We start from the raw sequence: 17,519 nt of genomic DNA, 5'->3' as shown, positions 1-17,519 counted from the left end.
GTCTGTATGTACTGTATGGTGTGGATGTACTGTAGTCTATATGTACTGTATGGTGTGGATGTACTGTAGTCTATATGTACTGTATGGTGTGGATGTACTGTAGTCTGTACGTACTGTATGGTGTGGATGTACTGTATAGTCTGTATGGTGTGGATGTACTGTAGTCTGTACATCCTATATAGTGTGGATGTACTGTAGTCGGTATGGTGTGGATGTACTGTATAGTCTGTATGGTGTGGATGTACTGTAGTCTGTACATACTGTATGGTGTGGATGTACTGTATAGTCTGTCTGTACTGTATGGTGTGGATGTACTGTATAGTCTGTATGGTGTGGATGTACTGTATAGTCTGTATGTACTGTATAGTCTGTATGGTGTGGATGCACTGTAGTCTATACGTACTGTATGGTGTGGATGTACTGTAGTCTATACGTACTGTATGGTGTGGATGTACTGTAGTCTATACGTACTGTATGGTGTGGATGTACTGTATAGTCTGTATGGTGTGGATGTACTGTATAGTCTGTATGGTGTGGATGTACTGTAGTCTATACGTACTGTATGGTGTGGATGTACTGTATAGTCTGTATGGTGTGGATGTACTGTATAGTCTGTATGTACTGTATGGTGTGGATGTACTGTATAGTCTGTATGGTGTGGATGTACTGTAGTCTGTATGTACTGTATGGTGTGGATGTACTGTGTGGTCTGTATGTACTGTAGTCTATACGTACTGTATGGTGTGGATGTACTGTATAGTCTGTATGGTGTGGATGTACTGTATAGTCTGTATGGTGTGGATGTACTGTATAGTCTGTATGGTGTGGATGTACTGTATAGTCTGTATGTACTGTATAGTCTGTATGGTGTGGATGTACTGTAGTCTACACGTACTGTATGGTGTGGATGTACTGTATAGTCTGTATGGTGTGGATGTTCTGTAGTCTGTATGGTGTGGATGTACTGTAGTCTGTATGTACTGTATGGTGTGGATGTACTGTATAGTCTGTATGGTGTGGGTGTACTGTATAGTCTGTATGTACTGTATAGTCTGTATGGTGTGGATGTACTGTAGTCTATATGTACTGTATGGTGTGGATGTACTGTAGTCTGTACGTACTGTATGGTGTGGATGTACTGTATAGTCTGTATGGTGTGGATGTACTGTAGTCTGTACATCCTATATAGTGTGGATGTACTGTATTCGGTATGGTGTGGATGTACTGTACAGTCTGTATGGTGTGGATGTACTGTAGTCTGTACATACTGTATGGTGTGGATGTACTGTATAGTCTGTATGTACTGTATGGTGTGGATGTACTGTATAGTCTGTATGGTGTGGATGTACTGTATAGTCTGTATGTACTGTATAGTCTGTATGGTGTGGATGCACTGTAGTCTATACGTACTGTATGGTGTGGATGTACTGTAGTCTATACGTACTGTATGGTGTGGATGTACTGTAGTCTATACGTACTGTATGGTGTGGATGTACTGTATAGTCTGTATGGTGTGGATGTACTGTATAGTCTGTATGGTGTGGATGTACTGTAGTCTATACGTACTGTATGGTGTGGATGTACTGTATAGTCTGTATGGTGTGGATGTACTGTATAGTCTGTATGGTGTGGATGTACTGTAGTCTGTATGTACTGTATGGTGTGGATGTACTGTATAGTCTGTATGGTGTGGATGTACTGTATAGTCTGTATGTACTGTATGGTGTGGATGTACTGTATAGTCTGTATGGTGTGGATGTACTGTAGTCTGTATGTACTGTATGGTGTGGATGTACTGTATGTACTGTATGGTGTGGATGTACTGTAGTCTGTACGTACTGTATGGTGTGGATGTACTGTATAGTCTGTACATACTGTATGGTGTGGATGTACTGTAGTCTGTACATACTGTATGGTGTGGATGTACTGTAGTCTGTCTGTACTGTATGGTGTGCATGTACTGTAGTCTGTACATTCTGTATGGTGTGGATGTACTGTATAGTCTGTATGGTGTGGATGTACTGTATAGTCTGTACTTACTATATGGTGTTGGTTTACTGTAAGGTGGTACACAGGCTGTAGAGTGATGTTCCTGTTCCACTCGACTTCTGTTCCAGTTTGCCTTTATGATGAAATGTGGTGGTGTTATTAGCCTCTTAATTGATCTGTCTGATCCGTGTGGTTCTGTCTGAGCAGCCAATAGATAGAGTCCCTTTAAGACTCTGAGCTGAAGACATATCCTCACCACTCTTTTGCCGCTTTCTAAAGACAAAAGTGTTTCATAGTTTACCTTGTCTGATAACAAATGTTGAAACAGCCTATCAGTTTAGATGCTGGAAATGTATTAAATGTATTAATATGTTTCCTGTGGGTTCTGACGTCAATAGTTATGAAATATTACAATACACCGCTCTTTACTCCAAGTCAGTCATCATTGGACGTTTCATGTAGAGATTGTGGGTACTGTGGTTAATCCAGACTTCCGAAGCTCGCCAGATGTTATGGTATGCGTTTTATGAATCTATCAAAACCAGATTCCCATTTGGCTCCACTGATGTGACACTTGAAAGCATTTATAATCTCCTTATCTTTCTACACTGATATGAATCTGCTCTTTGGGGTTCAGGGGAGAGGTGTTTAGCTGTCTGACAGTTTCCTGGCTGTTCTGTCTGACTTTCTCTGATTGTGTGACTGTTCTGTCTGACTATTGTCTAACTGTTGTCTGACTGTTGTCTGATGGTTGCCTGGCTGTTTTCTGTTTTCTGACTGTTCTCTGACTGCTGTCGGGCTGTTGTCTGACTCTTCTGACTGTTTTCTGACTGTTGTCTGACTGTTCTGACTATTTCTCTGACTTCTGTCGGGCTGTTGTCTGACTGTTGTTGGGCTGTTGTCTGACTGTTCTCTGACTGCTGTCGGGCTGTACCCTGACCATTCTGCCTGTTCTCTGACTGCTCTCGGGCTGTTCCCTGACTGTTCTGGCTATTGTCTGACTGTTCTTTCTGTTTTCTGACTGTTTTCTGACTGTTATCTGACAGCTGTCAGCCTGTTCCCTGACTGTTCTGAATGTTGTCAGATTTTTCTGACTATTCCTCTTTCGCTACCCCCTGTTCTAACTGTTCTCTGACTGACTGTTCCTACTGTTCTGTCTTTCTGTTCCCCCCTCCCCTCCCCCTCCAGGCAGCGAGGAGGACGAGTTGGTCAAATCGAAGAAGGGGTTCCGCAGCCAGGCAGTAGCCAATCAGAGCCCAGAGACGGACCTGATGTTGGATGGAGACGACGACACTGCCAGTCTGCTGCAGGAGAAGGAGATGGACAACCTGGCTGGTGAGATACACAAACACAGACGCACATATTTGTCCTCTGTTTGGGTTATGGTTTATGTCTTTGGCAGTGTAAGTGAATCTGGACAGTGTTTCCAAGGTGTTCAGGTGAAAGTGTAGTTCCTGTGTGGTTGTGTATGTGTGAAACACACCGGTCGGTTCTATTCTGTGTTGTTTTGGTCCTCTAGCGCCGTTCCTTCCTCGCCTGTTTGTCTCCAGAGGTCAGTCCGTCATCTCAGTCCAAGTAAAACTATATTGATTCCGGAAGGATGATCAATCTGAACATGGCTGCATTTGAAATGGCACCCTATTCTCTAGTTAGTGCACTACTTTTGACTAGGGCACATAGTGCTTTCGTCAAAAGTAGTGAAATACGGTGCCATTTGGAACGCATGATATGTCACCACCTTCCAAATGGCCTAGGAAATCAGTAACTAAACTAACATTACCTAACCTGACAAACTGAACTTTTAACCCACATTAACACTGATCTTACTGATTTATAACGGACAGAGAAACTATGAAAACAAAATAATGAATAAAAATCACTTGAATCAACCTCCTCAGTGGAAATAAATATGGAAATAAACAAATCAGAATTAGTTATTAAAACACATGAGTTGGTTGTTTGATATCTAGACATTTTATTTTCATTAGAACATTGAGTCATGGACTGCACCCTATTCCTTTTGATAGTGTAATACTTTTAAACAGGACCCGTAGTGATCTGGTCAACCAGGGCCCGTGGTGATCTGGTCAACCAGGGCCCGTGGTGATCTGGTCAACCAGGGCCCGTGGTGATCTGGTCAACCAGGGCCCGTGGTGATCTGGTCAACCAGGGCCCGTGGTGATCTGGTCAACCAGGGCCTGTGGTGATCTGGTCAACCAGGGCTCGTAGTGATCTGGTCAATCAGGGCTCGTAGTGATCTGGTCAACCAGGGCCCATGGTGATCTGGTCAACCAGGGCCTGTGGTGATCTGGTCAACCAGGGCTCGTAGTGATCTGGTCAATCAGGGCCCGTAGTGATCTGGTCAACCAGGGTCGTAGTGATCTGGTCAACCAGGGCCATAGTGATCTGGTCAACCAGGGCCCGTAGCGATCTGGTCAACCAGGGCCCGTAGCGATCTGGTCAAAAGTGTGCACTATATAGGAAAAGGGTTAATAAGAGCTGTTCCATGACATGATGTCTGAATGTCCAGAAAATAAATTGCATGCTTAAATAATGACATTTAAACTTCATTTTAACTTGGAGGCTTGGAGGTTTTACCTGAACCGTGCCAGGCAGGCAAGAGAGCTTCATACCGCTGCCATAGCTACAGTGAAACGTGTAATATAATAATAATATATTCATTAAGCAGACACTTTTTTCCATAGTGCGCGCATACCTTATTGTATGGGGGGCCCAAGCAGGACTTATGTTTTAAACAAGCATCTCAAGTTTTGCTTGTTTGAAATGCTTACACTTCACCGGCTATTGCAGTGGTTCACATCCATAGATCTAAAGGATGCGTATGTTCATGTGGCTATACATCCTCTCCACAGAACGTTTCAGAGTTTTCATTTTGAGGGTGTGGCCTACAAGTTTCTGGTCCTGCCTTTCGGGCTCTCCCCATTGCCCCAGAGCTTTTTCTATGGTGGTGGAGGCGGCTTTGGCACCGGTGAGTTGCCAAGGGATCCGATTATTGGCCTATCTGGATGATTGGATGGTCATAGCGGAGTTGAGGGTACAGGTGGAGTTCCACACTGCTACGTTTCCCATATTCAGTCTCTGGAGTTCATAGTGTATCACAAGGAAAGTTGTTTGACTCCGGCACAGCGCATTCAGTTGGCCTCAAACCCTGCTCTATGCTTTTCCTCCGGTGGACCTGATTCAGGCCACCGTGGAGAGGGTCCATCAGGAGGGTCTGTTGTTGATTCTGGTGGCTCCCCGCTGGCCCAGAGAGTTTGGCACCCACATCCGCATGTATGGGATCTATGGGTTTGGCCCCTGAAAGGTTGAATTTGACGGCTAGGGATTTACCCTTGAACGTGATAAAGACTATAGAGTCGGTGCATATGCCCTCTACAAGAGGGTTGTATACATATAAGTAGGTTGCGTTTGCAGGTTGGTGTTAGGTTAAAGGAGTTTCTCCTTTAATATGCTCTTTGGTGGACATTTTGATCTACTTGCAAGAGCTTTTGGGGCAGGGCCTTTCTTTCTCCACATTGAAGGTTTATATGGCAGCCATCCCGGCGTGTCATGTAGGGATTGACGGCTCTACCCGGGGTCTCACTCTCTGGTGGTGCGGTTTCAAGGCGTGCGTCGGCTCAGACCAGTGTCTAAACCTATGGCAACAACCTGGGACCTGGCATTGGTCCTGGATGCTCTGTGTGAGTCGCCGTTTGAACCATTGGAGTCTGTGAAGGTCCTTTCCTACGAGACTGCCCTGCTCATGGCTTTGGTGTCGGCCAAGCGTGTTTTGGATCTCCACGCGCTCTCAGTACACCCTAGCTGTTTGGAGTTCACTCCTGCTGACTCCAAAGTGATTTTACGTCCTAAGTCAGAACCTTGGGAGAAAAAGCTGCGTATGTCTTCCAGGTCCCTGGCTTTCCAGCTGTTCCCTTTCTCACCTCCTTCGTTTCCCTCCAGTGAACAACTGAGTTTGCATGGCTTGTATCCGGTGCTCTCTTGAGTGTACAAAACATTTAAGGACTCCTTCCTAATTTTCAGTAGCGCACATTTCAGTCTCGCTAGGTAAGTATTGTTATTGGAACTGTGGTATCTATGGACTTGGGCTGCATTGGCAGCATGTCAGTGTGAATAGCCAAGTTGCAGCAGGTTCTAGTTCCCTATATAGTGTTCTAGTGTTTTCATTGTGTTCTCATAGGGGCGGTAGGTAGCTCTCTGAGTGCCAATAATGTGGACGTCGTTTAACATAGCCCCACGCACCTTTCTGATTCAGAGGGGTTGGGTTAAATGCGGAAGACACATTTTTGTTGAATGCATTCAGTTGTGCAACTGACTAGGTATCCCCTTCCCTTTCTGGTAGTGTTCTCGTAGTGTTCTAATAATGTTCTACTTTTAACACAGTGTTCTCAATGTTCTCCAACCCACCTCCTGGTCATATGGCACCAGGCTCCAGCTTTGTGGGCCGAACTCTCCAGTCAGAACTATGCTTTCTGCTGCTTTAGGTATACTTGCCTTGGCCTCACAGGGGAGAGTTATCCAGAGTTCAGTCTGATTGTGAATATAGATCAAGAGGAGCTGTTCAACGGTCCGATACACTGCCTGAATGCTGCAAACAACTGGTCCCTGAAATAAGAGCAGCAAGCGCTGTGGTAATTTTATGCCTGATGCAAGCATTTTACTGGAATACTATAGTGGATCCTGGCAGCCATCATAAATTCCTGAAACGTTTACTATGTTACAATCACAAGGATTATAAAGCAGCAAATGGACTGAGGGAGAATCTGGTTGCTGTGCCTCCTCTGTCATGCTCACAGACCTTCTAAGAAACTGTTTTTTTCTGAGGAGAAAAATTATTCCTAAGACATTTGAGAAAATAATAAAGAAAGCATGATATACTGTAGCTGTTTCTTTTAAAAGATAATGGTTTACTGGTATGTTGGCATTCTGACACAGTGAATTATAATGGTAGACTATTGATCTATAATGTTGCCATGTAAGTGAGTGTAGCTTTAGAGACATGCAATGACTGGCTTCTGTCATGAATCTTAAGAGGTACGAACAAGGTTTTTAAGTAGTGGCTGTGGGCGGTATTGTCCTTATAGCACCAATGCCGTCTGTGTAAAAAAAATTATTCAATCATCACTGTATGTGTAATAAATGACTCTGTGTTTATTTAATGAAAATAACTCCAAAACGCGTATGGGTGTTAGAAAACAAATTTTAAGATATTTACATACACTGCCCTGATGAGCGGATAGAATGGTCTAGAGCCCACCTCCTTACCCAGATGAACAGTCATCGGTCAATTATAATCAGTTCACATTGTGACATCATGATGTGGCCCAAAAGTTCTATCCCACCTGAACAGGCTGAATTCCAGGTATTTTCTTACACAAAAAGGGCGTTATCATCATTTTCACAATTTCAGAGTGCTATTTAGACTTCATAGTGTGGAAATGTCTTTCAAAAAACAGGTAAATAACATTTTTAAATGCACTGCCCTTTAAAGGTGCAATGCAGATGTTTTTATCTCAATATAAAATCATTTCTGGGTAACAAGTACCTTACTGTCGTCAATTAATATGGTCAAAAAGAAACAAAAAGATCTTCTTGGCAAAGAGCAATTTCTCAAGCAAGAATTTTGCTAGGACTGTCTTTGAGTGGTCTGAGTGGGAAAGGGAAATTGTAAAACTAGCTATTATTGGCAGAAAGGTTTGGAACGCTCTTTCTTATGGGTCTATTAACTAAGGGTGCGTTCGTAAATTCACTCTGAGGTGCCAGAGAGTGTTTAGAGTGCACTCTGGGCATTTGTAAATTCAGAGCGTTGTTAGATTGTCCGTTTGTAAATTCAGAGCTTTTCACTCTCGGAGCATTCACAGCACACACTGCATGCTCTGGCCGAGGAGAAGGGTTGATTGGAGCATTCTGGCCTCACCACGGCAGTCAAGCTAACTGGTTAAAGTTAGCTAGCTTGGCCTCCCGAGTGGCGCAGTGGTCTAAAGAACTGCATCACAGTGCTAGCTGTGCCACTAGAGATCCTGGGTTCGAGTCCAGGCTCTGTCGCAGCCAGCCGCGACCGGGAGACCCATGGTGCGGCGACATCCGGGTTAGGGGAGGGTTTGGCCGGCAGGGATGTTCTTGTCCCATCACGCACTAGCTACTCCTGTGGCAGGTCGGTCTCAAGTGCACGCTGACACGGTCGCCAGGTGTACGGTGTTTCTTCAGACACATTGGTGCGGCTGGCTTCCGGGTTAAGTGGGCATTGTGTCAAGAAGCATTGCGGCTTGGCTGGGTTGTGTTTCGGAGGATGCACGGCTCTCGACCTTTGCCTCTCCCAAGTCTGTACGGGAGTTGCAGCGATGGGACAAGACTGTAACTTCTACCAATTGGATACCATGAAATTGGGGTAGAAAAAGGGGTAAAAAAATTCAAGAAAAATAAGTTAGCTAGCTTGCTAGCTACTTTCAGACATAAATGAGAGAACACCCCACTCTGACCATTTTTCTCATCCTAGCAGAGCTGGTTAGGCAGTTTTCATGTTATCCAGAGCGTTGGTGACTGTAACTGTGCTGCTGGCAACAATTTAATTATGCTTTTTTGGCGAGGTTTACTGACACCGGCCATATTCAATGGGTGCTGAGCGTTCGTATATTCGTCAGTTATTCTGCGCTCTGGCACACTCAGACGAGAGTACTCTGAAATCGGAGTAGATAGCCAGAGCGAATTTACAAACGCACCCAAATTTACCACTTGGATATGTCACCAGGCAGGCCAAAACTCCATCCCACCAAAATAGGCTGAAGGTTCAGGCGGTCTTTTCAAACAGCTCTTACACTGAATAGACATTATCATAATTTTCACAGTTGCACAATATTATTAGAACCTCATAGTGTGGAAATATATATAAAACATAGGGAAATCACATTTTTGATTGCACTGGCCTTTATAAATAAAGAAACACCATCCAAAATCAACTCGACCAGTTACAATGAAAACAGAGATTTCAAAATGTTACCTTTCTTTATCCAGCTACATCAATTCCAACCTTATTAAAAATGTTGGTCGAAACATTTATTTTTGGAACCATTCAAAAACCTTTCAAAAACATTTTTTATTGCAACATGGTAAAGTTAAAGGTATGTTCACATTCTGACCAGAAGGGGAGCCCTCGCTATCTCAGACTGACCTTTCGGAAGTCTTGGACATTAGGTAGTGTTCTGTCTATGTGCTCTATATCTATAGGCTACAGTCTGTGTACTCTATATCTAAACTCTATCTCTCTCTGCCCTGAGCAGTCTAAGTGGGAGATCCGCCCTGTGTGTTGACAGCCTTTCTCCTTCTCTTTCTTTCTTTCTCTCTCACTCTGTCTGTCTCTCTCTCTCCCTCACTCTCTCTCCCCCATATCTCTCTCTCTCCTCCTCCTCCTCCTCTCTCTCTCCTCCTGCCAACCAAACATCAGGCCAGTGTCTGCTGCCAGAGGAGGCGTGGCTTACCCTGGGCTCAGCTAGCTATTGGGGCGGGCGGAGCCTGCCCTGTGGTTACCAAACCCATGATTAGTTTCACTCCCCCTGAACACTGGCAACACCGTCTGCTCTCACTGGCATCAACACACTCCTTTTGTCTACTCATCTGTAACCCAAATCATACAAGGAGAGGAGATGATGGAAGAGGGAGGTGTTGTGTTTAGATAGTGGCTGTTAACTGTTTTGGTTGAGATATTAATGATCTTAACTGACAGACCTTTGGATGGAACAGTCAAAAACAGGCACTCTGTACTCTCTCAGGGGTGCATTATCATGCCCTAACGAGTGAAGTTCACCGTTCATATCTCTCTCTCTCTCTGGCATAATTGTATCCCTTACATGGGTAATAATTAGCCTTATGAGTGCAAGATAATAGTGTCATAAATACTTAGACAAAACCCCATAAAAAAGTACACTGCTCAGGATGTGTTGAATTACATATAATATCACTGTCTACCTTACATGTTTAAGAAATTCATCTTTATTGCATAAGAAATGGAACAGTTTTAGGTTGCGTCCCTAAAGGCACACTGATGGCCTATGTGCCCTGGTCAAAAATAGTGCCCTATATAGGGAATTCTTAGACTTATTCAAGCCTTTGAGAGGAATGTTGGGCATTCAGGACTGTGGGAGAATGTGCAGTGCTGTTTTAATTATGACACTACCCAGAATGCCTTGTGTCTGTGTAGCAGTGCAGCAGTGACATCACTGTGACTGTCTTCATCAGACCAGACTGTTTAACAGTTTACCAGCCCCATAGACAGACAAGGCTAGAGTACACACAGAATAACACCAAGAAACTGCAACTATGTAATAGAATATTATAACTGGAATCATTTTTGCGATAAATTCAATTATTTGCTCAATGTACAATCTAAATGTTTCTGAAATATTACTCTGAAGACCATCCAAGTCAAAGGAGTGTGTGTGTGTGTGTGTGTGTGTGTGTGTGTGTGTGTGTGTGTGTGTGTGTGTGTGTGTGTGTGTGTGTGTGTGTGTGTGTGTGTGTGTGTGTGTGTGTGTGTGTGTGTGTGTGTGTGTGTGTGTGTGTGTGTGTGTGTGCACGTGAATATTATTATTATTACTTCTCTAACTTTTTTTTAAAGGAAATTCTAAGAAAAAGGCTCCAAAATCTAGCATTATAGTTCACGTGTTATCAGAATCCAGTCCTTTGGCATATGGAAACCTGTATCATTTGTTATTATTATCGTGTAAACGTTTTAATACTAACTCCTAATTACGGAGTATACCTAGAGGGATTACAGTTTAATCCCGTCCCTGTACTCGGCAGTGGATTAAGGCTGTATTGTCTCTGTATGTACCAGATCCCAGTGGCGGTTCTAGACCATTTCAACTGGGGGGGCCAAGCTGGTTGTACTGTTAGAGGGGCCAGTTACATTAGACGTTATTGTTGTCATATCGTTTTCTTCACTGCATTGCAGGCATTAGCAGGCAAAAGACCATGTTCATAATGCAGATGCATGTGGTACGATACTGTTGTGTTCCGCCTAAAGCCGTCCCTCTAGAAATTGTTGTCACAGGGGCACTGCCCCCCCAGAACCGCTAACTAGCCCCTTCAGGTCACAACACAATGGTTCTGTACCCTCCAACGTCTTTTTATTCTCTCTCGCGCGCTCTCTAAGGGGGAGTAGACTAGAGATCTTTGAAAAGAGAATGTATGTTGCAGAAAGACAAACCCTTTAGGTTGCTGGGAATCTCTTGCAAACAGCATCGAATATAAAACCATATATGTCCGTTTATTGAGACGTCGGCCTAATTCTCTGTTCAAATGTAGCCTAACATGGGGCAGGTTTAATATTTCTCTTAATGTGGAAACAACATTAAGAACAACTGTCATTACAAGATAATTACATAGGCTAATAAATAATAATGACAGTGATGTTTTGATCACGTTTTGTTTCATGTTCAAAAGCATTGCTTTCTGTTCTGTGAGCGCAACGCAGTAATTAGATTGTATAATATTACGTTATATGTACACGTAGGCCTATATTGTAGGCTATACATTATATATCCGTGTATTTTGTAGTATCTATTCATGAATATGTTGTGAGGCATGTTAGGGACATATGTTCTCATAGGCATACAATAAATACACCTGAAACGTTATTAGACCAGGGATATTGCATGTTTACAACAGCTTGTAAAGCACATATTTAACGGTGATGGTGTAATCAGATAAGATCAGTTTAAAACAGGCAGAGAGTTTATTACAGACAGCAGCTATAGGGCAGGCAGAGAGAAAGAGTAGGAAAGCCGATTCCACTATTCCTGAACGCTCCGTGAGCACAATGAAAGAGCGCCCAGGGAATTGAAACCAAAATCCACTTGTAATCTCGCAACAGTATCAGGCATAATTGGCTGAGGAGCACAGGATTAAGATTGACGAGACATTAAAGTGACTCTTTGGAGTTCACGCGATCGATAAATATCCCAATTTCAAGAGCTTTCATTTGAGCTCGAGACAAATCACTGGAGCTGACGCGCCTCAGCGATACTACTCCAAATAGAACACGGAGAATGGAGGGAGAGGAGAGGACAGGAGGAGAGATGGAGATGGGGAGGAAGACGGGTGGAGACAGAAAGAGAGATGGCATGTGATCCCGTCAGCTGACCAGGGATCAAAAAGCCGTCGTAAATAAATACTGAACGATTTTGTCAGCACAAATGCAAAAGCTTTTATTTTCCCTCAAAGAAACTGTTTCAAAAAGATTTTATTCGTTTATGATGCTATGCAAATTGTCACAATCATGTGGGGTGGTGTTATGTCTCTCTTTTAGAGGCCCCAGATGTTGCTATAGTAACTGAAATAATTGTTATGAAAAAATATGAATATTCAATATGCATAATAATACACTATAGGTTATAAGTGAACATTCATCATATTGGCAAGTGCTCCTCCATCTCTAGTTTAGTTCTGATAGACCGTATCATACTGCTGGCCCTATTGCTGCACACACGCGCATTTAGTTGAAATGGTTATTACTTATGTAAATTAGCTTCAAATCGTTTTGTACGCCTAGAATGTATATAGGCCTATATGCTTGTTGAATATGCCGAATGGCGATTTGGTTCAAAAAGAACCTATTTTATAGCCTCCAGAGTGCAACCCAAAATGGAGCCGTGTTCTGTATTTAACCTGAACGAGTAATTCGACTTTGCATAAAAAATACAAATAAACTCTGAATGCAGACTTGTTACCGTGATAATTAAGAACTGTGCATGTGCCCAAATTAAGAAGAAATTGTAGAATTTGTATCCTAGACATTACATCGCCTCAATATGTGCTCTGACTAAATCAAAGTAGACTCAAATTTGATAATAATTCACAATCAAAACAAATCCGATTATTTGTTGGGAATTGTTAAAGACCATGTTTTGTTTGTCCTTATATCTGATGCACGGTGTATTACGCATTATAGGCCCAGTTGTCCTCAGCACCCCAGCCCAGCTCGTGGCCCCAGTAATAGTGACGCGAGGGACGCTCTCCATCACGACGACCGAGATCTATTTCGAAGTGGATGAGGATGACCCCTCCTTCAAACGGCTTGACTCCACGGTAAGTCCAGTCGCCACTTTCAATTTCTGTTTGATATGCACAAGCTTTTGTTCACATTCAAGTTCACTTTACTGATTCATGTTTATGTTTTGGCTGGGCCCGTATTGACCCCAGGTTCCTTTCGTTTACAAGACACAAAATGTGATTTAGAGATTAAAATAATTATTCAGGTTCACCCATGTGCAAGAATTCTACCATTAGGAGATTGTGGAGCATTTTAAAATATTTGGTCCAATTGGAACGTTGTGCCAGGATGTAGACGAGCCTTAAACCTACATGCCTTAAACCTACCTGACATGTAGGCCTACAACATTTTACACATTTATTGATATTCTGATCCCCTCAAAACCTGTAAACCTATGTCATCAAACGAGAGTCTACGAGGTCTTTTCGATGGTACACCAATATTATCATTGTTTATAAATATAGCGACTGTGTATGGACATGGGTAACTACTAGAACTATTAGGCGAATACTAAGGTTGTAACCTAGACATTTACACAATTACGCGTTCAAAACACCTGTTTTGAGCATTCTTCGTGTGCACTGTATATTAGAAATATAGGCCTAATGTCTAACCCCAACCGTACCTCTCATGCATTTGTTTTTTCCAACAGCATTAAGCCTATAAAAAGCTTTTAATTAGACAGCCTATTATTATAACGTAGACAACCTGATAGATATAATATGGAGGGTAGGCTTATAGCCGGAACTAATAGAGAAATGACAAACTATATTTGCGTAATTTAAAACGGGTTAAACACTAGGCTTATAAAATACCCATGTATGACGCATACAATAAATATGGCCTGTATATGAAAAAAATACAAGTTATACATTTAATTAATCATGATTGGGACACAAATATTACATAGCTAGTTTTTATTAGGCTAACTCTTTTAAATTAATTCAGAGACAGGAATAAAAAATCAGATCACAAATGTTATAATCCAGTGTATTTCAAGTGCATTTTTTCTTCTCAATTTGACTGTATTTATATATATGTTCTTATTTTCAGGTTTTATCATGTAAGCAAGGTACAAACAAAAAAGTATCCAGTATACTTTAAATAAGAATTCAAGTATGTTTATGGAATGTTTTTTTTTAAATGTAACAAATAGTACCATCAAAATGTAAACTTTCAAAATTAGAAAATGTCCACTGACAACAGATACAGCAGACTATTACTGAAATGAATGTACTAAATGAATGTATTTTCTACCAGATAAAAAACAAAGTTTTACTTTAAAAGGTGTAATTGAACTCCTAAGTTTACATGTCACAGAACAACATTCACAATTTCAGACCACTGGAATCACAACCTATGAATGTATTTACAGTATAAATATTTAGTCAAGGCTTGTATGGGGGCTTTATTTTAAAGCATTTAAGCAAATAAACGATTTAGACAACCGTGGGCATGGAGAGAAATAACGAAAGATTAATACTGAATTGTAACCTAACCTTGGATGTGGATTGATGGTACAATTTACTCCTAAATCACAGAATAGAATAAAGAGAAGGGTCATATTTGACTATGGGTCATAAAAATGATATCAGAGTAAACTTCTTCCTCATCAGAGGATAGTCACATTTTACAAGACGGTGAATAAAACAGAGGCACAGTGACCATTTCTGTCCATAGTCCTTTGATACATCACCAGGCCTCTCACTGACCCGCCTTCACTATAACACACATTTACCTCAGAGTTTCTCCAAGCTTTTGGGGTTGGTCAGAATCTCTCTCGCCAGTCGCCAGGTCTGTTTCGCAGCATTTTCTAGAGCAGAATGAGGTTTCCCCTGGAACAGATCTAGATTAGGCAGGAAGTAATGGGGACACCTCCTGCACTGCAAACACGAAATAAGCTGCAATAGAATCCCGTTCAAACGGTCCCCGAGGTTGTTCTCGTCCCAGTCTGACTCCCGTGGATGTTTTTCACACTCATAAGAAACCAGAGTCTTCATGTGGTAGTTGTTGAGGGGCGTCCCAGGCAGCTCAAGGTGCCGGTCTCGTAACGTTTTGAGGACCGACAGACATTTCTTCCTGCAACCTCCCAGGAGTAGGCGGTTCTCGGCCTCGCCGAACTGCAGGACCCAGGCGTCGCTCTCTGCCGAACTTTGTTTTCCGTTCAACGAGTAGCACTCTTTAGAGAGAAGGTTAAATCCCTCGGCCTTTACTTCGGCTACCCTGTTGGGCCCCGGCCAGGGGATGTGCGGTAGTGGCCAGTGCGCTGCGCTGCGGGGCCAGATCCCGGTGCATTTGAAAGCCGGGGTGATCTGAACGATGTATCTGTCTCTGATGCGTAACTTCACCTCGCTGGTGTCAGACACCATTTTGACAACATCTCTATAGCTGCATTTATCCACGGCCTGCGCCACTAGGGTCTGAAATCTGGAGCGGATCTTGCGCGCGGAGAGGTAGCCGGAGGCGGTGATGAATTCTACCCAGAGAGACATGCTCCTCTTGCGGCCGTCGCTCAGCTTGAGCACGGCGCAACCCGGCAGAGACCCATCATCCACGAAGTTAAATACCCCCATCTGGTTGAGGTAGAGCACCACCTCGAACTCTGTGGGGGAGATGACCTCTAGCCCCTCGAAGCGGTTGTCCATCTCGTTGAGAGAGCTGATGAAGCGGGGCTCCTGCACCTCCACCTCCTTCAAGACGTCCGACACCACCTTGCACACCTCCCGGATTGTCTTGGAGATGGCTGCCTTCCGAGATTGGCATTTCTCCTGGTAGTATTTGTTGAGGTGGTACACCAGTTTGGCCTGGGCGGCTATCATGTTAGGGCAGAGATCCGGGTTGTAGACCGGAGTCTCGCAGTAAGCCGACGGATCCAACGCGGCTGTTTGTACGGGAGCCAATTTTAGAGAAGAAAGAACGCTATTAAAAAGAAAAAAATGTGTTCCAAAAGTCCCAACCAAGCCTATTATTGCTTGTTGGGGCACATGCGTAATAATCTCGCCGGTCTAAAGCATACGTTTTTGCATTGAACTGCAGTTGGAAAATGTATGTACTTCGATTTGCGAATAATTATCAAAAATCCATAATACACCCTCTCACGTCAGTAGTCAAAACAACCTCGTTTTTGTTATTTCACTAATCACTGCTTTAGTTATGGATCCGCATATGAAAGTGCGCGGTGCTGTCTGTCTGTGTGTGTGTGTGTGTGTGTGTGAGGGCGTCGTGGAGGCGGCTGAGTCTTTCTGTGTTTAACAGCCCGGACGCTCTTCGGGAAATTATAAAGGGAGGGTTATGAACGAGGATGTCCAATCGCCATCTGATTCGTCACCGCCTCCAGTTTATCAACAACAAATTAATCCCCGGGTTTTATATACAATTTAAACTAAAGGTAGTAGTCTCGAGTATCGGAAGTCCACCTACGCATTGGCGAGAGAAAAAACAGAGCCCTTTTCTACTCTCTTTCAGGCTGTCTTTTTGACATTTTTACGGATTTTCTTCAACTGCTCATTTTAAACTGCTTGGTTGAATGCTACAGTAGGTTAGGCTATAACATATGCCAGGGTTTTGCGTATTTATTTGTTTTGAATAAAACGTGTATTTTAGGTTGTATTTTGCTCGTGTTTATTATTCTCGTTTACTTATTTTCGTTTTGTTTTATTCTTGACGATTAGTGTGTCTGTATTGTCCATAGCCTCTGGACTGTACCTGATCTAATATTAGACGCGACGACTAGAACGACAGGTTTGATGACAGTTGTTGCGTGGGGTTATGTCTTGGTTATTTTAGATTTTTTTTTGCTTTGACTGAAGATTCGCACTGCTAAATCTATTCTACATGGACATTTCAAATAGGACTTTGGAATGCAGTGTCCTTAGAAAAAAAAATATCCTACTGCATGTCGAAATAGCCTATAAAATATGGATTTACATCTGTAGCATATCAGTAGGCTAGGCCGTTGTATAATTATTAGGCCTGTGAAATCACACGCATGGTTATTTTGGAAATAATGCATGTATACAACATCCTAGTAGTTAAAAAATATTGGACCGGTTAATTTTCGGCGTTTTCTTTTCCAGCGTAAATAGGCTAATGATAACATAAAGGCCCAAAGCATTTTAGAAAATAATAATTTTTTTCTTACAGTGGTGTACAAATACATTTTCAGGCGTACTTTTCAATTAAGACGTTTTTGAATATGAATGTTAATATTTTTTCATTATTCCAATGTATGAAATAGGCCTACTATCGTTCATTAATTGAAGGATGAACTTGTCAAATTAAGTAGGACACATCTTTTCAATGAAGAAAAATTAAGATGGCATCGATATTGCCATTAATGTAGGCCGTAATTAAGAATGTGTTCTTAACTGACTTGTCGAGTTAAATAAAGGTTACATTTAAGACTGTAATCTATACATGTGTAGGCTTTTTAATATATTTCCTATATTAATAATTTTTCAACAAT

General features: G+C 42.4%; 2 protein-coding genes across 3 annotated transcripts in view; one reads left to right on the top strand and one right to left on the bottom strand.

The window, feature by feature from the left end:
* The window catches only part of LOC106612894 (neurobeachin), a 305,164-nt gene that overhangs the window by 178,898 nt on the left and 108,747 nt on the right, over positions 1-17,519 (top strand). For both annotated transcript variants that reach the window (XM_045724516.2, XM_045724515.2), the window contains exons 41-42: positions 3,178-3,324; positions 12,953-13,089. In XM_045724516.2, the coding sequence (XP_045580472.1) occupies positions 3,178-3,324; positions 12,953-13,089 (284 nt within the window). The remainder of the gene's footprint in view (positions 1-3,177; positions 3,325-12,952; positions 13,090-17,519) is intronic.
* On the bottom strand, positions 13,957-16,321 carry LOC106612895 (putative nucleotidyltransferase MAB21L1). The gene has a single exon (XM_014214541.3). The coding sequence runs from the start codon at positions 15,871-15,873 to the stop codon at positions 14,794-14,796; it is 1,080 nt and encodes a 359-aa protein (XP_014070016.1). The 5' UTR covers positions 15,874-16,321; the 3' UTR covers positions 13,957-14,793.

The sequence above is a fragment of the Salmo salar genome, chromosome 09 (assembly GCF_965601325.2).
Source record: "Salmo salar chromosome 09, fSalSal1, whole genome shotgun sequence".
NCBI classification, from domain to species: Eukaryota; Metazoa; Chordata; class Actinopteri; order Salmoniformes; family Salmonidae; genus Salmo; species Salmo salar.
Note: the sequence above shows the minus strand (reverse complement) of the source record. Positions and strands in the feature narration are given on the sequence as shown.